Here is a 24,240-nt window from a genome sequence, read left to right on the forward strand (position 1 = left end):
TATGTCTATTTAAAATCTAATAATATTTGAGCAGGAATACCAATTCTCCCAATATACCAATTATTTTACTACAACTTCCATTTATGAAAATTTATATAGATGTGATATACAATCCTCTTACAAACAGAAATTATTTCCTTTCAGACTAGCAAATAGCCAAAGTAGTGCAGAATAAGAAACCTAAAAAGAAAAAAAAAAAAAAGGTTTTTGTTTAACAGATTCTAGAGTGGATTCCTCCAACACATGGAAAGTAGTCTGAGATGTTTTCATAATTTTATTTTTATGTATTCTTAGAAAACTTAAGAATGAAAGAGTTGTCACTTATATTCTGCTCCTTCCCAAACATTTCAGTAGCATTCCAATACAGGAACACATTCAGCTTTGCCCAAGAAAATACCCATAAATCACTCAAAAAAATCACAAATGCAAATTACTCTACTTGGGATATTTATTTATTACATTTGACTCTTGATCAATATATCCAAAGCTTATATTACCAAACTTCATTACAGTTTAGGAGGTAAACACCTTCTTTCACTTTTCAACTACTTCTGTCATGATGAAACTGGAAGAGTGTGAAATAGAAGTGCAGCAATGACAGAGAAGAATGTAGATATCACAGTATGTCAAATGCGCAGAGTTCAATTGTTAACTTTTGGAACTAGAAGTAACGTTTTCAATAAAGAATTTCTCCCTCTGGCTTACCAAACAAACTGCGCCTCAATTTAGGAGGAGAAACAGGAGCAGCTATGAAAAAAAGTACTTTTTCAAAATTTTGGAGGAAAAAAAAGAAAAATCACTGAAATTCCTTGGGTCCTAACAAGCTTTTTCTTTTTTCCCCATTGATTTTTTTTAAATACATTTAACCATAGCCTTCCCCTTTGGCTCCCATAGCAGGGCAAAGCTCTGGGCTGTGGTGCCAGGTCACGCGTGGCTCCTGGGGTGAAACAACAGCACAGCCTGAGACTGCGGGTAGAGCGCAGCACAGGGTGTGAAAAATGCTGTGTAGCTCTCAAGGCCAAAAAACTCCATGAGCATGCCCACAAGAGGGCTCTGGCAATATAGCTACGCTGTACCTGCAGAAATGAAGGCTCTTGCCCAGAGAAATCCAGAGTGCGGCAACTCGTGCCTTAGTGACCCGCAGACATTGGCTTCCTGCTCTATTGAAACAGCTGACAGCAGTGGCACAATTAGTGCTTCACATAGAAAAGTGGTTTAGCTGTCTAAAACGTCTTTTCTCATTGGGCATTCTCTTCTGGTAAAAATGCTGGTAACAATGCTGGTACCAATAATATATATATAAAAAAAAAATAGTATCCTAGGAACACATTTTCTCCTTTCCTTAGGGAAAAGGGAGTGGACAGATGGGAGGAAGCACTTAATTTCAACCTTGGAACAGCTGCCATCCCCTGTATCCCCAGTTTCCTAACTCTGATGAGAGTTGCCCATCACTTCAGTGTGTGCCGAGATCATTGTACCAAGGCCAAGCAAACTGCGACCAAGAATATTAGCACCGGCAAGAATGCATTTCCACCACATGCTCTCTGAAGTTGACAACTCACAAAAAGAGATTGCAAGCAAGTATCATGATGTCAGTACTATAATTAGCAACTGCATGTTAAAACATAAGGCAAAGCCCACTCCAGAAAAAAGAAAAAAACCAAACTAAAACAAAACCAAGCACAAAAACCCAAAAACAATGTAAAGAAAATAGTTGGTTCTATTTTTTTTTTATTTAGATTAAAACACCTTTGTTTAAGAGTTTTATTTTTAATAAATATTTAATTAAGTGGCAATCAGTTAACAACAAAGGCTTTTGCACTTACAAAGATAAAGATATATTAGATTTATATGAAAACTTGGACCAAGAAAAAATTAGAAAGCACCCATAAGCAACTATCACAAACAAGTAAGGCAGGCAATAAAGGCAACATTGTTTTGTAGCCTGGTATCTTCAAAGGAATTCTCCACGGATAAAATTAGATTGCACCTTATCATCAGGCTGAGTTGGAAAAAAGCTCAACCTAAGCCGACATATAAATAAATGCTTAAGTGAAAAACAATACCAAAGAAAAAGAACCAAGTGCCCATACACAATTTTAAAAATTTCTATTTTCAGAAAATGATACAGTGGCAAGATTGTTTTCAAAAGTCTGAATCTATTGTACATCCCTGGGGGGTCTCATGACTTCTTTGTTTCCGAGTTTTTTGCAAAGAAATAGAAATTGGTGTTCTGAAAACCACAATTTTCAATTAATTTTCCAAATTTAAAATATTTCATTTTGGCATTATCATATCTTTGAGCATTTCCAGAAAGTAGTTTCTGATGCCCACTTCTAGTTATAACTAACTTTTAGTGATTTTGAAAAGATAATTTTGATCCATTATTAATTCATTTATTACAGAGCTGACTTCAGAAGAGAAGAAATAGATTCCATATGCATGTACATCATTATACAGTGAGGTATAGTGATGCAATAAACTAATTTTGCATTTCATATTTTGCAAAAAGTAGGACTTTTTCAAATAAGTATTTCCTTCATGGAATCAGTTCAGATAGTGCAATCATAATTTAATAAATATTAGGGAGAGCACATACTGAAATACCGGGGGTTTTTTGCTAGCAAAATCTTAGAATTAAGACAACTGAAAATTCATCAGATTAAAAACCTATCTCAATGCAATACGTTTATGACTATTAATGTATCTGCCTTTTTTTTTTTTTTTTTTTTACCTTCCATGTTGCCTTATTTGAGTTAGAATTACTTTTTAAAGCAAGAAATAGAAAGCGTTCTTCTGAAAAGATCACAGAACACCTTCAAGGATGGACCTTGCATCTTTCTGTCAGCTTGAAATGATCACTGCAGGACCAGAGGGGATAACTAGGTGCTACAGAGAGGGTATCAAGATGGCAATAAACGCAGTTCAGAAAATGCTCCAAGCGCTAAGTAACCCTGAGTTTTCCCTGATATCCCAGGACTGACTCCAAAGTGTAGGTAAACAGTTTTTCTTGCTTTATGGTTGCCCTCCACACTGCCCACTATTTATAATGAAAGCACAGAGAACGTTTATATTATGCACACAGCTTCCTTGTTTGAGCAGTTAACCTGAAAGATTACCAGTTATGACTAAGAACACGTCTATTTTTAGAACTGTTTCTAGTTAAAGTAATTTTTTATTTTAGAAATGGCAAGCAATGGTTTAAATTGCTGAAAAGTCAATAACAGTATTCATTAGCACACTTCACATAGAGAACTTTTTATTGGTCTTTAATTTTGCATTTAAAAGACTAGCTTGATATAAACTGGCAAGAATCACTGCTGAAGCAGATTTTACATGTTTACATTGTTCATAAAGTGTGAAATTCAAACTTTTACCTCTGTGGCAAGGCTTTGACTGGCACCATTGTCAAGAAGAAACTTAACAACCTCCAGGTGGTTTTCTTGGGCTGCCATATACAGTGGAGTGAAACCATTCTGAAATAAGAAAACAAGAGTGTAAACACTCCAGAAACATTTCATACATACCACAGATCCACCAAACCCGGGTAAATTAGGAGGAAACCAAATAAACTGTGTGCTCACGTCAGTTAATGGCGTGATCACCCTTGATTTAAGTGAGGATAGGAGAAGGTAATATTATTTAAAAGGACACAGTGGAATCTTTCAGCTGACCAGATACAATTCTCACAGCTAAGTGAGAATACATCCTTTTACATCTGTTGTGAAGTCAAACCAAAAGCCAATATGGACAGACCATTTGGTAGAGTTGTGATGCCCGATAGATGCAGTCACAGCAATGGAAATGCAAAACGGGACAGGCAAATACAATACAAGTCCACAGCAAAAGCAAGAGAAATGGTTTTTCACAATATTTTCCCATTTTTTCTCTTTTTTCCATTAGCTTTGACTTCTCTTTCACTTGTGCCAGCTACTTATGCCTTTTATCTCCTCAAAGAGCTGCCTTTTGAGCATAGCCTGCTTGTGGTCACTGAGCTACTTCATATTTCAGGCACCAGGAGATCGGAGGATCGTTAGTTCTCAGTAGTTTGAGACAGAGGTTTATCAGTGTTTCCGACCACATTAGAGCATTTCTCAAATTATGCTTAAGTGAGTGATTTCAATCAGTGCAATACAAGCATAGAGGCTGCAGAGCTTAACTCATTCTTTGGCAACTGCTTTACTCTTACCGTCAATGCTTTTGTCTTTGCCTTAACTGTATACAGGTCACAGCCTTTCAGGAAATGAATTTTTGGGGACTAACATTAAGGCAATATATTTTTCCCTATTCTATGCATTTCTGAAATTCACAGCTTTTAAGTCACTCACAAAACCAAAAGAGCAAAATGACGTCATGAAACATGTCCTGGGACCAAGATACCTCTAAAGGAACTTAACAGAAGTTGCGGATTTGCACCTGAAATTGCTTGGCTTTTGTGTAGCACTGCATGTGCCTCAGTCCAACAGAATCACGAGCTAGTGGTAAATACATTTTATAGTAACAACTTAACATGTCCTTATGCTATACCAAACTGAGCAGTTTGGTACTGCTGAAGCAACCAAGGAAGCATTAGCAATAAGAACAATCTTTTTCTCCTCTGATCTATCATGACATGTGTTTTTACTCTTTGTACTCCAGCATTACTCTGTCAGACATACCGCTACTAGATTTTGCCTGATCCCTTTCCTTATGGTACTGGCATGGGTGATGACACCATTAAATGTTTTCGTCAGGAGATCAGTGAGGTTTCAGTGGGCTCTGTTAGAGCCCTGTCTTTCCTCTCACTATCTTCCAGATCTCATGCCATTGGGATTTCTGTGAACCTCAGACTTTACTTAAGTAAACTTCCCAGAGAGTCAGCTGCAATGGGGGCAGCACCTTACTTCTTCAGCTGCATCCCCCTAAGACCCTCCCAGACCTCTCGGTCTACCACACACCACTTCTGGTGGTTACTCTAGAGCGTGAAAATAGGACGTAAGGGCTAGTTAAAAATAACAAGTAAAACAGAAGAAAGATTTCATCTGGTTTAAATACCAGAAAAGTTCAGGAAGTGCTTCCATATGAGTGGGTTTGGCCGAGACAGTATCAGCACTCTCATGTCTGTCCATGGCCAGGGCAGACATTTCAGCAAGGTGGAAAGCGCAGGGGGAGCAGCTCAGCAATTGAGCTAGAACAGTTAAAAAGGACAGTGACCTAGATTTTGCAGGACACCAATGGAGCCAAACACAGATGTGCTGAGAAGAGTTTGGCCATATATTTGAATCAAAGAAAAAACACCAACATTCCGGGCTCTGGAGAGATGAAGAGAAACCCTAGCCTAAGACCTATAGCAGTGAATTTCGGCTGAGTTACAGTAGCTGTGCTGAAAACAGCTGAGAGACTTCTGACTGTCACAGCAACGGGGCAGAGCTGCAGGGCACGTGTCCAACACAGAGCACGCAGGAGAGCACAGGTGACCTGAAGCCGAGCATGCAGGCTTCCCTGGCAGCAGAGACAAATAGGAGGTCAGGAGAAAGGACAGTTGGAGAGGAAATGGCCCGAACTGGATGTTTGATCCAAGAGGAACTGTACCATCAACAAGACACCGAGCAGCTGTGAAGCCACATGTTTACAAGACCTGCACAGGCTGCAAGGTCTGTTGCTGTTCCAGTATTTTGATAATTTGGTCTCTATTCAGGAAAGCATCGCTACAAGCATAGAGCAGGCGCTGAAGCCCTACCGGAGCCAAAGCCTAAAGTTAGCAATGTGTTAATGCACTCCAGAACCAAGGCCTAACGGTTTAGTTACCACACAGTCAAAACTGTGCTTAATGAAAAACAAAGAAGCCAGAAAGCGCTTGCTAAGGTACCTAATATGTCACATTACAGGTTATTATTATAGTGAATAGCAGTCTGACGTTTTTCCCTATCATTTCATGGCATACTCAATATCTATTTACTAACTCAGCTGGAAACAAAGATTAATTTTTTTGGTTTCAAACATTTGCATTTAGAACGGAAGCAGGAAACACTTCCTAATTATTAGTTTCAGAAAATAATTAATAGGAAAAAATTCTCAGAACCAAGTATTATTCCCATTTGGAGGCAGAGCAGAACCTTTTCTCCTGTGTTAAAATTATTGCTGGGTTTTCAACATCTTTCCCCCCATACTTTGCTTTTTCTTCTGTCTTGAAAAAGGGGCTGAAATTGCCAGAGAGCCAGAAGCCTAAGGAAAGCATTTGGACTTCAATAGTAATAAACGGCCCCCAGAAGAGGTAAAAAATTCAAACTCAGTAAAAATAAACTTTTTTTTTTTTTTTTTAAGGACAGGAAGATTTGGTTAGAGAAGGCCTTACACCCCTAACACTGGCACTGTCAGCAAGGTTACCTTCAAGGGAAGTGGAGATAAAGCCAAACTCACAGAAAACAGGGTAAGCATCAAAAAGAAAAACAAACCAAAAAGATCTCTGGGTATGCCAAATTCAGCAGAACTTTCTTCTAAGCTCAGGAAGGGTAAAGTGATGCTCACTACCACAGACGAAGCTGGTCCAGGGGCAGTTTGGTAACAGGTATTGGTGTGGAATGGCCAATATACATCTCTCAAGCAAGGATATCAAAGGCATCCATGAGGGGGAAAAAAAATAATTATCTTTAATTCTCATATGTTAGGAAAATAAGGGTAACATGTGGCAAAACCTTAGGGTGTATGGACAACGCAGTTATATAAGATGTTTACAATCTCAGATTATTTTTAGTCTCAGGGCTGAATACACAAGTTCTCAGACACAAGCAGAAAAGATCCTTTCAAAGCCATCTTAATTTCTTTAACAGGAAAACCACTGGAAATATTTCTGCTTTGTTTTACTTCTTACCAAGTCATGGAAGATTTTACTTAAAACTACTTTTTGTTGCTGTTGTTCTCTTTAAATTCAAATTATATGGTGCCTGGAATCAAATATTGCTGTATCTAGCTAATATAAAAGAGTAAGAAAGCAGAACTGAGCCACCTATTTCCTTCGTCCAGGTGACGGAAACATGAAAGACAGATCCCAAATAACTAACATTCTTGAAATAGATTCTATTAAACATTTTGTTCATATTATTTGAGAGATCAATAAAAACCCCAATGTCTCTTTAAAATGTAAATTTTTTCATTTCCCTTTTTAACAAACAATTTCTATCCTACCCACATCTTTATAATACAGAAGAATAGCAATATTCTTCTGTATATTGGGCCGGATAATAGGGCCAGATGAGAAGACCATCTCTTAATCTGATCCCTTCTCTGACACTGCCTGCCAGGCAGCTCCTGAGCAGGAAGAATAGGAACAGGGTAGGCAGCAGGGACACCTCCTGTGGCACAGCCACTTGGCTTTCAACAATCTGTGGTTTACGCATTTTTTGAGCCAGTTTTTCCTCTGTTTCATTTTACTGCTTTGCTCTTAACATCAGCACTGTTTTCCTTTATTTCAAATTTTCTATAATTGACTTAAATATTCATTCAAAGGACTTGACTTAAAAGCTCTGCATATACTTGCAGTACCTCCCAGTACAAGGAAAGGGGATGAGCTTGATTAAACCAGAGACACTGAATTACATGAAAGAGGATCCCTTTCACTTGAACAAGTTATCTCCCACTCTCCTGTTCTATCAGTGTCTCTTCTGACTCTGTAACAATTAGCAGCTCGTAAGATACTGGAGAGCAGACCTAAGGCCGAAGGGTACATGCTTTGCTGTGCTCCCTGTTATATAACCACCTCCAGTATCCTGCAAACACCCTTGGATGTGCCTCCACTTTCTTCATCTCCAGGGGTGTACATCTGTTTGGCTTCTGGACAACTTAAAACAGAGATGTTATTTTTATGCTTTCTCTGTTGATGAATAAGGCGGGCAACTCAGAGTTAATCCCAATGGATGGCTGACATCCGGTGTGGGAAAAGACCTGAACACAACCTGGCATTTCACTGCGCTGTCGTGCCTATGGGGGAAGACAAGACTTGATGTGTCCCTGGTACACTCTGACCACGTGGCGAGAGGCAGAACAGAAGGGATAGAGCTGGAAGCATTTAAAGTTTTAATTGTATGTTGAGTTACAAGATGGGAATGAACTTAGCACTACACTCACTAAAATGCCTGCTTCACTAATAAAATGGCCAGCTGTGTGTTTAAACTTTGTCCTTCCACCTGTTGTTGGTTACCTATGCATGTGGAACAGCCAAAAGAGAATGCTGGGGTTTTTTAACGTTAGCAGGATTACATTCATCTTACTGACTCTATCAAACCCTATTTTCAAGAGCCAGCATTAATATAACGAGGTCTACCAAATATACTATTATTACAGTTTATAAGGGGAGAAGGATTTTAATGTCAGCAAAGTTTTTGATAGTACCAAATGGAGAAATATTACTTTACCTGAGACTGTGCATTAACATTGGCCCGATTTGTAACCAACACTTTGACTACTTCTGCTTGTCCAGCGAGGGATGCTATGTGCAATGCTGTGTTTCCTTTCTGAAATGAGACAGTAATATTTGAAAAGAGTACAAAACTTGAGCTTGAATACATAACAGTACTATCAAGAACGTGTTCCACCTTAAAATATAGTAGTTCTTGCAATAAAAGTACTTTTACTAAGTACTTCTAATGGATAAATTATTCTAGAAGGCATGGACAGAAACCCAGACGTGAATCTACAATTTGTTCAGTAAATCTCATCCCTAGTAACCTGTGACATTTACTATAATCTAAAAGATTTCTATTAAACAATTATTGAGAGCACTTCACCAGTGGAAAATGGGCAATTACTGCAGCAGTAATGTCTGTAATCAGTTGGCCGACACTTTGTGCCCATGCCATCGGTGTGAACAAAAGAACAATTAGATAGGCCTGACTAACCTTTGTCGCTGCATCCACACTGGCACCTCGCTGTATCAGTTCAGAGACAACTTCTACATGTCCTTCTTTGGAAGCGAGATGGAGAGCATTCAACCCATTCTGATTAAAAAAAAAAAGAAGGAAAAAAAGAAAAGCAATGGAAAGGATTGGCAAAGGTTTTCCAGCATAGCAAACAACAGATCAGAAGACAAATTATTGTATCCCAGTGAGAGAACTGCTTCCAAAAACTGTTATTATATAAGAACTAGATTATAAGAAAAGAGTATGAATTAAGTCAGGATATACTAGCTCCGGGGTCTCAAGTTCTGTGTGCTGTCCCACGATCTGATGTAATACAAATGGAATGAAAGATAACATTAAATAACACAACATTGTCCAAATGGAATTGAAATGATGTCTTGGCAAGGGGTAAAATTAAAAGTTTTAACTGGATAAAATATGTAAACATGGCTCATCAAAAAACCACATAAGTTATCACTGACATGAAATAAAAATATAAAGACAAATTTGAGAAACAGTGAGAAAGGTATTTATCCAGCAAATTGATCAAAATATTCTTCAACCTGATTTGAAATGTTGATGTCCACTCCACTTTTTAAGTAGTCGAGAGCCTTTTCCAAGTTGCCAGCTCGAGCAGCTCTCAGGTAACTTGCATTTGTGTCAGACTACAAGACAAAAAGGAAAAGTCCCGTTAGAAATTACAGCACACTATAAAAATATATTCCCTTGGCAAACAAATTACTACTGATACAACAGATTGTACGCACATTTAACTAGTCACGAAAGGATCCCAAACTGCCTTATCAAATATGGGTCAAATCCTGCCATCCCTGCTTATGCAAACTCCCTCTGGTGTAAATAGGCTGTCCGCCTGACTAAGCAGAACAAGATTTGCCTTTATATATAAACGTGAATTATGCAGCACTGTCTAACATGCAAGGGTAGCAGCCAGGGACACATCTGGTATGCAGCATGGAAGATAAACATGGTAAGGCTCAGGACAGGACTCCATGGAAACCACTCTGCTCTTTCCAAAAGTGTCACACCACCTTCAATGTCCAAGCTAAACAGACCAGAGCAGTACTATGAGATCTCACATGCCAGATTTAAAAAAAATCCAAAATACTCAACATTGAAGGACTGGACTACCCGAATGAAAAAACGTCATTCTACAAATTAAAGCACTTTATAATCTAATGTCTGGTTATGTTTTGTTTTGTTTTTCCCATTCTCCCTCATTTTATGGCACGTTTTATTTACAATATCTGTCCACATTCGGTGATGAAGCCAAAAATCCCTAAGTACGGTGCCATTATCTAAACCGCATTTTACTTTTTTCAGCATCTTGCTTTAAAGATAACTGTGCAAATTTGTTTTATGATGACTTCAGCATGAATATAAGGATGGCAGAAAGGATGGTTAAGCCATGAAAGAGATCACTGAAAGTAATTCCCATCCCCGGAGGGTTTTAACAACAAGTTATGCAAATACCCACCAAGGCCGGTTTAGATAATGCTGATCCTGCCTGGGAGCAAGTGGAATGAACTGGGTTAGCTTTCAAGAGGGACAAATCATATAATCTTTGATTTTATCTGTGCCACGGCTTCCCCTGGCATCTTGGGCAGTCAACACATTGTTTTTGTCTCCTCTTCTCCATTGGTACAACAGGAACTGTCTTTTTTTATTTTTCCTCAGTAGCATTTCATAGGCTTACATCACTACAACTTTAAGTGCTTTATGATCCTTTCAGGTTCTAAAAGAGTACAACAATTACCTTCAGAGAAAAAATTAAAGGCAGTAACTGCTGAGAGAAATATAAAACACCCTGGCACCAAAGCTCCGTTACTTATCCAGTACTCAAATCTTTTTTTTTTTTCATCCCTCATTTTCTGAATTTGCTATAGACATTCCTCCTCTCCTGTCAATGCAGCCACTGCAAAGTGGATGTTCTGTTCAAGCATTGCTTCCAGCCCATTTGAAGTCACCTTCATGTGCAGGATGAAGCAATCTTGGGCATAATGACAGCAAAATCATAAGTGGGTATCGAAGTCTGCTTTCTGCTTCCTACCACTACAAGCTACAAGACTATTTTACTAGTACTTTCAATACAACAAGCTCTCTATTCCAAGGAGAGAACCATTACTTATGGAATCTTCATTTTCTCCCCAGTTTTGCACACATGGCATTCCACTTTGCCATGGCAAGTTACTATCTTACAACCTTCCGTGCTCTTAAATCGTTATTTTCCAAGCACATCACACTGATCATTACAAATCAACTTCTGTAACAAAACAGCCCCCAAATTCCAATGTTTAATTAGGCGCTATCAAAACCAAGGTGCTGCTACAAACTACATGGTCAGAACTGTAAAGGCTAGGGGGGAAAAATAGCTGCCTTGAAAGGTGCGGTGAAACACTTTCATTTGGAAGATCATCTGAACTGTGCAATGCAGATTATTACAGGAGACAGGTCATTTTCTCGGTGCTTAGCAACAGCAGCCACTGGGGTAAAAACAGGTCAGCATTTTATCAGCATTAGCAAAGGTATGAGGGAGGACTTAATAGACCGGGAGCCTTTTTTTGTCACAGTGCAATGGCATGTCTGTTTGGCACAGTCAGCAGGTGGATGATAATTAACATCAGCTGTTTACAGCTGCTTCTGGGTGGGGAAGGGATGCACCAGAGAAGCTTGCTATGGAAAATCAGTTCCCGCCAGTCACATTAATGCACGCCAGGCAAGAAACTCTGCTCGCACTCGGTAACATTTAAACCTTTCTATTTGCTGAAACAAAATGGAGGCAGGGGGAGGCAGAAGGTGTGAGAAATAGCTAATATTCACATTAAGAGCTAACTGCTGTTGCACTGTGGAGGGAGAGCAATGCCTGTGTCTTTTAATGACTCCCCTTGGAAGCACTTGCTTGCTAGCGGTGAGGAAGGACAAAGGTTAGGTCACACTTCCAGCCTAGGGAAGTATAAAAATGTTTCCAATCAAGCTGGCTCAGGTGCTGCTAAAATGATGCACAAATCTATTCCTGAAATCCCCCACGCAAACAGCATGCCCTCCTTTGCCAGTCACCTCTCAAAACTCACTCACTCTGCTCAAACTGTCCAGAAACACCATTGGCACCAGCAGCCAGGTTGCCACCCGAGCAGTGGGGCTGGTGGGGTGCTGGGTGCAGCCGCTTGCCCCTCAACCGGGGCTCTTGCTGCTCAGAGACAGGCTCCCTGCATAAGGGGCACTGCACAGAAAAAGCAGCGCCGACACATGCGGGCACGACGATGACGACAACTAGGAAGCACCCAGAGAGGCTGCCATTTAACAGCACGCCGGGGATGACACAAACTCTGCCACACTTCAGCTGATCTGAGTTGGCACTTCCAGTTTCCACCTTACTGGTTTCCAGTTACTCGAACATGATGCGTGCTAGTGTGTGACACTGCATGAGCTGCCTTTGCAGACAGGGTGTAACACATCCCTGTGCACCGAGAAGGGGGAAAACCTTTTTCTTTTTTTCTGGCCTTGGCTAAAGCTCCCAAGCCCTCAGGCTGGGCTAACTCACCCTTTCTGGGCCACCAGGCACAGAAATGTTGAGATTTGCACAGAGGCTGAGGTTGTACCGTTGTGCAAAAAATTCAACAGGGCTTCTGGGATTCTCTCCATCCGCTAGTCTCTGCCATAAGCAGAAACAAGCAATAACATTAGAGAGAAAGGAGAGCCAACGTCTTTGAAAACCAAAAGCAATTGCAGCCCCTCTAAAAGCAGCATTGCCAGCTTCCATTTTCCCTATGTCTAAGGCATTACCTTCAGACCTGCTCAGATAGAGAAGAGAGTTTCAAGCTTTTTCTACCTTGAAAAATGCCTTGAATACCCATGGTTTTAAGTCATTCCACTTCCAAAACCCAGAGCCAATGAACACTATCCAACTTTTACAAAAGCTAAACATAGGGGTGAGTAAAAATGGATCAAAATCATCAAACCAAAACTTTCACATTTCTGAACCTAATTTTTTTGTCAACTTTATATTTTTATTTCAAGCCTAAATTCATTTTTTTTTTTAAATACCACAACAGAATAGAAAAATGTAATTTCCAATTAGCAATGTTTTGTTTAAAACAAAGCCTTTGGGAGTCCCCTGATAGAGCCTGGAGTTGCCCCTGTATTGCAGACAGGAGCAGCATCAGAGCCTAGGCTCAAATCACTGAAGGATTTAAAAGATCAAACAAGCATAACAATAACGTTAATAATTATTTATCTGGATTGCCATCGTGCCTGGAAGCCCACGTCAAAGACTGATCAAGGACCTGTTATATTAAATGCATTAAAAACCACAGCACAGGGGGGAAAAGGATTTTAGGTTTCCAACCACAGCTCAGGACACCCAGCGCGGGTAAGCGCTCCCTCTGTAGTAACTATCCTCAATATACCCATTTCCACTTTCCATGCTAGTTGGCAGCCAAAAGACGAACCCCACACAGACAGCATGTCTACAGGACATTCCCTTAACAGACCTAATAAAAATTTTCTCCAATGCTAATTACTTAAACCTCAATATTCCCGAGAGGCATTCTATATGCTAGCAATCTATTCAGATCCCTTTGTTTCTTTCCTTTTTTTTGGTAATCAATCCCAACATGAAATGAAGATGATAATTGGCTTTTGATTCTCCACTGCCTTGACAAATATCAAGAGAACAACAAGCACGGGACATACATCAAAGCACCCTGAATCTTAGATGTTCTTGCAGCCAGACACAAAGATTGCAACCCTTCCTCTTTGCAGAGGATCCCTGTTGTCAGGCTGTGTCCCCGAAACCTTTCCCTGCTCCCTCTTGTGCTCCCCTGGAGATGGTACCTTTTCAATCTCTATATTCAGACTCAAATTAAAAATCAATATTCTTACAAGCGTTTTAATACTTGGAGAGAGAGACCTCAGAACCTGTATACAGCATTTAGTTCTGGAATAGCTATTCGGACAATATTTTAACAGCGGCTTTATGAGTACTGATGCATTCATAATATCTAGCTTTTTCTTCACAGATGGCATGACTTCTCCCCTCGCCCCCTGTACTTTCTTGGTAGAAAAAGAGACTGTTTCTAGTTTTAAGAGATGTGTAAACGTAGATGATTGGCTAAATGAATGCAGTTTTTATGCAATGTATATTTCTTTTAAATTTGTGTATTTCCCTTTAAAGTATACTATGCTATAAAAAGTCAATTCTCTAATGTGCAGCAGGCTGATGAGCTTGCCGACTGCAGGCTGCCTGCTGCCCACAACAGGTTTTCCAGTCTGGAGCTCCTTTCAACGGCCTTCATCCCAGAGACATGTCTGGGAAGGGCTGAGGCTGAATAAGCCGCGCTGGCAGCAGTATTCCATTTCCCAACGCTTCTTTACCCTAAGATCCTCTGGTCCTGCCACAGGACGGATGGCAGAGCCTGCGATGGGCAGGGGTAAGACCTGAGAACTATTTCCCCCTTTTGAGGAAAAGCTATGTGAGTTAAAAACCTTTCTATTACAAGGAAGACTAACTCCTAAGTCACTTGGATATTACATTAAGCCTCCATTTTAAAACAGAAAATGCTGATGCTGACTCACGCTAGCAAATATAACATATTCACTATCTTTTTCTCTAAGTGCTCCCAGTGAAGTAAGAGACTATTTAGCATGAGTAAAGACAAAAAACTATTAGGAAATTTGCTCTGACTGTCAACCCAGCGTCTGGCCTGGTTTTTCCATGGAACTAGAGAGGGCCCTCTCAGAAAAAAGAGAATATGTATTATTTAGTGAACCCTCAAAAGTGCAAAGCCATTATTTTCAACGTGCACAGCCCCCCTCCCATCCTGATGGTATTTTTATTATGCTCATCTCTCTTTCCTTTGTGTTCTGCTTACACTGGCTTCTTTTTCAGATTAAAAATCCCATCTTTTTTTCACATTGGGAGCAGGGTTTTGTTTTTCACTCCATCTTTAACAGTAGCTGTTGTGAAGGGAAACCCCCAGCAGGTTCCCATTGTGCAGGAACAGGATGCATTCTGGCTTGAGTCCCAACAAAAAGATGCTAACCATGCCTAACATTTGTTGTGGGGGGAAGCAATGACCTCATTTTAAGAGATGAACTTATGTTACTTTCATTTGGGAACGTACTCAACAAAACTAGTCTTGCAGCAGAGATGATCTGAGGAAACAGATGATAACATTTTTGCCTATTTTGATAAGGGTGGGCTTACTGCTACTGATGGCATTTTTTTTTTTTTTTGCAATAAGGCTCAACTCTGATGGGCACTAAGCACTACACTGGAAATTGGAGGTCCCTGGCATTTCTTAGAATTTGCTCCTATGTCAATTTAGAATTTTCCTCCAAGCAAATATGTTACACTCACTTGGGAAGGGATGAAATTTTATTTCAAATGAACGATACTGGCCAGTTAACAGCAACGTCTGAACCATGTGAAACAAACCAGTCATGTAATTTTCTTGGGGAGACTCCATTCTACAAGCAGCTGTATCCTTCGTATCTCCCCACTACCTCATAACTAAATCTGTATTTAAAAAAAATGCACTTTTATCTTCTATATTAGAAAGGGGGCTGGTTGCACTGGATGAGATCATCTTTATGCTCATGCTTTACATACCATACTACCATACGTGTTTTCTTCTGATAAGAATGTGACAGCCTGGGGCCAACTTCTATCTGCAGCTCTGCTGTTAATTATCCTTCAGAGAGATGCTTTTGGGATCACAGCCCTAAACACAACCACAGGGCAACAGGAAAAGCTCCATTCCTACTGCCTGACAATTCAAAGGAAACATTTTTCAGCTAGGGAAGCTATTTTGAATATAATTGCAGAATGAGAAACAATTTAATTATTGGTCGGAAAACCAAGCAAATCCCTCTAATTGTTTGCCTTATCACGCAACTTAATCATCAACTTTCTTTGATCATATTATTGTATTGTGCATTATAACGTAGCCAAAAATATGACACTATTTGGAATGTCCCAGTAACTGGCCCTATTCCAACTATGTAACTACAATATGCTTTCCACAACTTAAAAACTACACCGGTTTCAAGGCTGCGTGAAACCCCTCTTCTTGGTCACACCAGTGGAGGCTAAAACACCTCACGTTTCTGCAAAAATTGCACGTGAATCTATAATCAACTGCATTTACAACAACTGAGGCTCTATCCCTGTACGGCAATCAATCTTAACATGCTTGTACAGAAAATATTTCCTGAAAATCACACATTTAAGCAGTTCAAAACAGAGAGGAAAATGCATTCTAGATTCAGCTCCTCCTTTCTAGAAATCCTTGACCAAACCAGGAAAACATCCAAGCAAACAAATAAGCCTCTTTCCGTGCTAGACCACAAGCCAAGGAAAGTCTCCGACATGCAGGTTTAGTGTGTACCGTTTTCAGGATCACTTGCACCACTCTAATTGTTAAGATTCTGTCTTGGCAAAATGCTGAATCTGTGCTTATTGTTACCACTGAAAATGAACCACCTCTAGTGCAGTGGAAGATGCTTGAAAAGGACTCAGAGCCTGAGATGTTAAGGCTGGTACATACAACAACATTTCACAGCTTCCAGTACAAGAGGTGTTTATCACTGCCTTTAACAGCATCAAAAGGTCTAGAGCAAGTTGTCTGCTTTCAATGACAAACATCACCAGAAAAGCTACAATGCAGTTTTCCTACTGTATAAATTGCTTCGACTTTACGCATGCAGTCTTCTTCAGCAGACTATAGATCTAGTCAATCCTGTAATTTACGACGCAACTAACCCAGCCCTGGGTGTCTTTAAATGCCCAAACGACTGCTTCCTAAGGAAGTTCAAGCACAAAATCGAAATGAAAAGTAGCTGTTATTCTCTTGGTTTTCTACAAAGAGCAGAGGGAGTTGCGATTTTCAAGGCACAAAAACCACATACAGAGTTAGATGGGAAACCTTTGCCTAACATCCACATGTAACATGTATAACACATCGAACACAACATCCAAATTGAAAGTGCCCCTAAATCTGTCACCTCCATATTATTTATTTTTCACCACAGATATTCAACAAATACAGAACAATTTAGCTGCAATTTTAACAAAATTAACATCTGACAACTCAACAGAAATCAACAGAGATCAAGCCTGTCACACAGGGACAATGTTCAAACAGGAGACAAGGGTCTATGCAACTTCCCATACTCTTTCCCAGTTTGTGCAGATGAGGTTTTGAGATTTTGAAACACAAGTTTGATGTGTCAGTTTCACCTGAAGAATTTATGAAAACAATTACTAGTATGAATGTGTTAAGTTAGTAACAACAAAAGCAAGATCCTAATTTTCCAGGACTACCAAAATCAATGTAGTGTCATCTGCATGACACAATCTTTCTAAGTATGCGTGAACAACAAAACACAAGAATTATTTTCTTTGAACAGGAAATTAAGATTCCTTTAATACTGGCTTTTCAGTTACCAGACTACCCTGTATGACGAGACAAACTTGAATGACAGAGTAAATTGGCTCACACTCTGTTCAAGATCCTAAAACCAGTAAAATCACTGGTTTCACCAGTGAACCACTGTGCTCCATTAGAAGTGCGCAATCAGGCAAAGGATCAGGCCCTTTGTGACCAACTCACATGTATAACCAATAGAAAGGATCTGATACAACTGAAGGCAAAAGATTTGAGCATCTAAAATTCAAGATTCGTTCTCCAGGCTGACAGCCCCAACTTCTAGAATTTTATTTCAAACTCTGGGAAGAAACTCCTGAGCCTGTAATGACTCATCTCTCACTCTCTAAAGTTTTCCTATCATCCACTTACAAGTGAAAAATAAATCACTGGCTTTCATAACTGCTACCACAGTCACAAAGAGCTAGCGAAGGGCTGGATGTGCTTCGAGGGTTTCTTCTTATGTTGATATTCACCTGAAGACAATAACTCTCTTCTATGTCAAGCCGGATGAGATGCCATTGATCTCAGCACTGCTGTTTTTCTCTCGGAAACTGACTACCCAATGAGCACGGAGATAATTTAGGTACGTCTCAGGCTCAAATTTAAAGCCATTTCCATGCTAAAGTCACATTCTTCAGATCACTGCATGAATTATGTCAGTCAGTCCACCTCCTGTTCTCTGTGTGCATCTGATTTTAGAATCAGGATCCAGAAAGGAGGGGGAAAAAAAATTCAGCAACCCTCTTCAAAACATTTTTAAAGTCTATTTATTTGTCTGTAATTTCAGACAGGAAAAAAATTCATATAAACCTAAATAAGACAATAATGCCGATTTTAGGGAGAGAGATTTTATTCACTCAAAACAAGGTCACTACAAAAATATATAAATATGCTTCAATCAGATGTGGTGAAGTGGAAGTTGCTGGTATTAAAGTGGAGCAAACTGCATGTCAGTGGAAACGTAATGCACATAAATATTCCCTAAAACTACTGTCGTTAACAAGCTACAGGAACTATAGACAAGGTACATAACCTCTTCTGTAGCTGGACAACTTATTAAGAGCTTTCAGTACAGTGAAGTCAGAAGTTTCCCGCTCTCTTTCTGCCTTTCCCCCTTATGCCTGTTTTTGAATGCATCTCTCATGCAAAACCAAAATAATTCCGCCTTGGAAGTTTGAACAATATTTAATTGAAAGACTGTTTGAGGTAAACCAGTCAAGCCATTTCTGAAGTGGCAAAAACATATGCAGAACCACACCAATTGACACTGCAAATCCCACATGTAATTAAAGTTTACGCTTTTGTAGGCTTAAGGGCATTTGAATGGCTAGTTTCAAAGCTACCTACTGGAGTTTAAAATTTTTTGACACGTTGTTCAGGATTCTTACAGGAATTACAAACCTTTATCAGTTTATAAGTGCCAAAGTATAGGTTTCCTAGCAGGGATTATGACCTCTCTCAGAAGCTAAGAACATCTTCCAATTTACACACCTGAATACCTTGTTGAAGAGAGCATTGGCTGGAAAAGCCCAAGGACCTCATGTGGCAGATACAGAATCTGAAGGGTCAGTGGAAATTATCTAGAGAGTTGCCAGGTACTAGGAGGACTCCTGGGTCAAGATTTGCAACACAGCCATAAACCTGCGAGCAGTCAGTTCTACAGGGCTGGTTGGAGGCATCACATGAACTTTGTCATAGCAGTTTACCTTAGGAGAGCTTGTAACAGTTACAGAACAATCTGTTCTGACACATCTTTGTAGAAATGCTGTGAAATATATATGCCCTGGTACAATGAGAAAGAGTCGATGGAACCAATAAACTGAAGGATTCGAACATCTCCCTAGAGCGAGAGACTGGCTCAGATAGTTTTGGTTGTTCAGGAGAAAAACCTAGCCAGCACTTCCCAAACTCACGAGGGCAATTGCACATGGGAGAGTTAACAGTTCTCAAATGCAGGAACTGAGCAACCTGCCAGAAGACAATTTTAAGTGCAATCTGGAGATGTATGAGACCTATTGGAGAATACCATCAGGGAATGCTCTGGGCTGTGTTGGCTTGGTCATGTCCTTCTACAGGAGCTGTTATCTCCCTGCTTGACCATAACCTGCCGTATCTTGTTTTCCATTTGATTCTGCTGTCACGGATATGACCCAGAAACTCCAGATCCATTCTGTAATTCACTGCGTTACTATAAACCACAAAGGCAAGGCAGAGCAAACCGGAGCAGGTGTTACGCACGCTGATGTTTGTTACTGTTAGAAACATTAAGGAAGACTTGTCGTCTTTCTCCCGGGCGTGATGCCATATGACGCAGGCAACAGCACTCTGTGGCCCGCCCAGAGCAGTGAGGCTGGACACAGCAGAGCCACCAGCCTCCACATTTCCCAGCACTCCCTTTCTCCTCCTCTTCCGTCATTAAACACTGACAGTCACTGTTGCAGATTTGTGAAGTGGCATGGAAGGTTCAGTGATAGCGTTTGTTGGGGCTGTCTAGATGAAATGTATTCAATGGTGTATGCAGCAAACGTCGTTTATACAAAATGTTTTGTTCCTCACTCCACATATTCCAGATTTGAGAATTTGCTCAGATTCCAGTGGAAAAATTGCTTTTCCCAGCCCAAGCACCAAAATCTGTGAGCAAAAACTACAAATCAAAGCCCTATAATTGTTATCAAGAGTTTTAAAGTAGACTCAAGTACAACTTTAAATACACAATTCTGTTTTGAAACAGGAGTTGTCGTGTAAACCACCAGGATCAGGATTTACAGGTACAAACAGGATGAAAACAGTATCAGTGAGAACAGTCTTAGCTGTATGGGGTCTTTCAGACAACAACATAGCTCCGTTTTATTCTTAAAGTAAGAAGAAATTACCAAATATAAAGATATATCACTGCAAATTAGGTGGTGCCATTTTTGCACAATCACTGTGCAGATACAGAACTGAACTAGTATTTTTCTGGCTTTCAAAGCCACGGTGCACTAGAGAGTTGGAATTCTGTAGAAAAGCCCTGATGATCTGAACATCACAGGAGGGACTTCTAATTTTTTGACAAAAATAAAAACAACAGAACTATTTGAACATTTTCATTCACCTGAACCAGACTTCATAGTTTATTTTTTTATCTGAACATTACCAGTTTCCTAGCATCAGAATAAAGTATGTTTGGAAAACACATCATTGTTTAACTGAAGTAAATAATGATATTTCATTAATGAATTAATGCTTTTCAAACCGGGCTAAAAGACTTTAACTTTATTATTTTAATAAACACAGATTTAGAATTAGTTATTCATTTGACCACGAGAGTGAAGATCAGTTTATTATACGCTTATAGAAATAAGTTATGACAAACAATACTGCCTACCAGCCCTATGCAGTAGTGTCCCCTAGATCTGATGATAGAATAAGGCATTACTATACACTGTTAATTAAAGCATCACTTCTGAACAGCAAATCTATAGGATAAACACGCAGCAGTTTGTTTCTCACCTTACACCTAAAACATACATGGCAACCTATAGGACACTTAGTAAGTATGGAGTAAGAATCAAAGTCTGCCATTAACAACATCATCAAGAAAAAACTTACAAAACAAATATATACTGTACCCCTTCTCCATCGCTCAACTCCATTTCAAGTAGCTACTACACCTTCAGTAAACAATGTATATACTAACAGGAAGATCAGTTTCTATGCAACTTCTAACAAACCCCTGTAAATGTAGAGTAAATACCATTCCGTTGCAACACAGAGGGGCAGAGCATACCACAGACCAGCACATCGCCAACGCCGCAGCTCGCCGGCAGCAGGATTTTCAGTCTGCTCTCCTCTCCAAACTGTTGCACACAGAAACTAGCAGGACCGCATCAAGTTCTGTGCTACTGGGGCTCATATAAAGCATCAGCCAAGATGTTTATCACCCTAAAGACTGATATTACTGTGTGAAAAAACAGGAGAGAGTAAACAACATTTTCATAACTGGAAAAAAAAAAAAAAAAAAGAGTTTAATCAAGTACCATAAAGCATCTGAATCCAACAAAACTTTCACCTGCAAGAAACTGCTTCACAAAGAAAATCCCCCAAAATAAATGTCTTCATAGTTTTGAAATTCCTGGTGGAAATGAATTTACAAACTAGAATAGCATCACGAGAAAACAACCAGAGTTTCAAAGACGTTTTTTAACAGAGAGCAACAACGCAGTCCTGTGTTGACAACAAGTAAACAACAACGTATACATTTCAGAGAACTCACCACAGTATTTTTTCAGAGCACAAAGCTATTGCTGACACAAAAATTAGCTAGTAAACTGCTGGGTGCTACCATCAGTAATACCTCTAACTAAAAAAAAAAAATAAAATAAATATTGCCATTAATTGATGCTTCCACAAAGCTTGGAACTCATCAATAATAGTGACATGATACCACACTTTCCTGTAAACCCGGTACTTTAATTCTGCAGTAAAGCAGCTTGGAGAACAATTGTTTTAACTTTGTGGTTTTTAACTGATGTGAATAACTCAAGCTATGAAGAACTCGGAGCCTAGTTTGCAGGGTATAGGGAAGTCATTCCACAGCAGCTTACTCAACTTGCGGAATTTTTAAACCACACAGGGAGCACCTTGGATGTCACTGGGACTACCCCTGAGAGTGAGACGGGTGCCTCCTTACAGGTCACTACTAGCATAGTAGGAGCAGGCTCCTTTTGAAGTTTAATTGATTGTCAGTAGAAGAGGTGTGATATTTGATAAATACACCTTAAAAACATAGATTTCAGTAAACTTTTTTCAAAACATGCAAGATTTGCTAAAACATTTCAGTGAACAAAATTGCTACGTATATCTAAGTTACTTAGGGCACCGTTCAGAGAATAAAACATTACAAAATGTTTCTGCAATTTTAATAAGTGTCTTATACAGTGTCCTGAACAGAATGTAGCCATTGGTAAGGAGAGAGAAAACAAATAATTCCGTATACCATTTGACTGCTGCCTCAGCCTATACCGCAATCCAACCGTCACAACACTAAATACACCAAACAAGCCGAAACGTACCTCTTCCTACATCCAGCTTTGTCTCATACAATCAAAGACTTAAAACACTAATACAAGAAACTTGATATGCAGACTTCACTCTTATTTCAGAATCCACAAATGCTTACTTGTTCTGGAAAGCATTCTCCCTCTTCCACTGCCATTTTCTGTGGCCAGATATGAAACCTGATGACTCAATTAGTTAACACTTTGGACACTGCTCCATTGCTAAAAATAGCAGCCTCAGGAAGTGGTTTCCTTTTTTTTTTTTCTTTTTTTCTTTGGAAAAAAAAAAAAGAAAAAAAGAACTAAGCACAGTCACTTGTTAAACTTCCCTTGGCTATTTAAATGGCAAAGGACAAGTGATTGTAAGACTATTAAGTTAGTAACGGAGCGTGTCCCAGGATTCCTGGCTCACTTACCATATTTGCTGCCTCCAATCATTCCCCGTGTATGTAATCATGATCTGTGGAATACCCAAAATAGCTGCAGCATCAGCTGATCAGAAAACCACCGCTGCTTGGAATCACTCATGAAACAAGCTTTTGTCATTCTGCTTATCAGCTCTTTCTAATGCAGACTACTTTGAACTATTTCTAAAGGCAACAATAACATCATTTTACACTCTGTGTGTTTTGAATACCACATATGCCTGCCTCCTACTCCATGGTAATTTTATATTTATTCAGATTTTCTGATGACTAATTATGATAGATTTGTGTCGTTGGTTCTAGAGGCTATTTTCCTGAACTAACAGGCTGCTTTCTATATACTTCAAGTTCCTAAACTAGAGAGATTAAAAGCAGTACCAAATCCAAAATCGTTTTCCTTCAGAGGGAGACACAGGTTCACTATTTCAGTGAAGCAAATCTCTTGGCAGCAGAAGGAATTTTCTGCATATTTCCCTACAGTTTCTTATGTTAGGAGTGGCTTTAAAGAATGCCCACCTTCTGAGCAAGGGAATATTGAAATCTCTTCCATTCACCACAAGCACCTGCACAGCACGCACTACACTTGCCTGTTCCACACCTCATCTCACACACATGAGCTGTGCATGGATATTTGCTGGTACAGAAGAACAAGAAAGGGTAAGAAGAGGGGAAAAAAAATAATCAAGGTCTAATATTTTTGTGCCCAATATGCCCAGTGTCTTATTTGTCTAGGAAAGGAAATAGTCTATATGTAAAACATTATAAGGATAATTTCAAAATGTCAAGAAACATTTCTCCATGTTTGCACCAACCAGAGCGCAGCCACCAGGTAGCAGCTTCATACTCTTGGGTTATAATGCAGAACTTGTTGTTAACTGTCCATGTAAATCTTTCAGAAGGTGCAAAATTTGAGGCCCAAATATATCACTACATAAATATTGCAGGCCATGCACTTAGGTGATGATTTAGCTTGAAATGACTTAATTAATGTCACTGATGATACACTCTATTAACAACTACTTTCTGCTTCTGCGCATTTTTGCTTATAGCATTACAGTGTCTATGACTAAGACCCACTTCTGCCACTGACTAGAGAGAAGCTAGCAGCTGTCTACAGGGGTGGAGGAGCCCTCCACCTCCATTTAAATACAAGATGACAAGTCAGTTTAAATGAATTTACCTCACTGACATATCTGTGCAGAGGTCCCTATAGCAGAGATTTCAATCATCTGTACTACAGTTACCTCGGCAATGTCGTTATTGCAAGCTGCCACAACAACACAGTTGTCATATCCTTAATTTTGAAGCTGAATTTTGACTTAGCATTACTATTTGTTTTGAGGACTGAGAACTATCAGTTCAAAGCAACAAAAGGACACATCCCAGCTCTAGAAACCCAAGAGCACAGGGTTACTATCCAGTGACTGAATTTTTGTTTCTAACTGAAGAGGAGTTG

General features: G+C 39.5%; 1 protein-coding gene across 8 annotated transcripts in view; it reads right to left on the reverse strand.

Annotated features, from left to right (window-relative positions):
- ANK3 (ankyrin 3) overlaps positions 1-24,240 on the reverse strand; it is a 381,671-nt gene that overhangs the window by 143,765 nt on the left and 213,666 nt on the right. For all 8 annotated transcript variants that reach the window (XM_063337713.1, XM_063337717.1, XM_063337716.1 and 5 more), the window contains 4 exons: positions 9,437-9,538; positions 8,874-8,972; positions 8,391-8,489; positions 3,378-3,476 (listed from right to left, as the gene is read on the reverse strand). In XM_063337713.1, the coding sequence (XP_063193783.1) occupies positions 3,378-3,476; positions 8,391-8,489; positions 8,874-8,972; positions 9,437-9,538 (399 nt within the window). The remainder of the gene's footprint in view (positions 1-3,377; positions 3,477-8,390; positions 8,490-8,873; positions 8,973-9,436; positions 9,539-24,240) is intronic.

This window comes from Chroicocephalus ridibundus, chromosome 6 (genome assembly GCF_963924245.1).
Source record: "Chroicocephalus ridibundus chromosome 6, bChrRid1.1, whole genome shotgun sequence".
Lineage (NCBI taxonomy): Eukaryota > Metazoa > Chordata > Aves > Charadriiformes > Laridae > Chroicocephalus > Chroicocephalus ridibundus.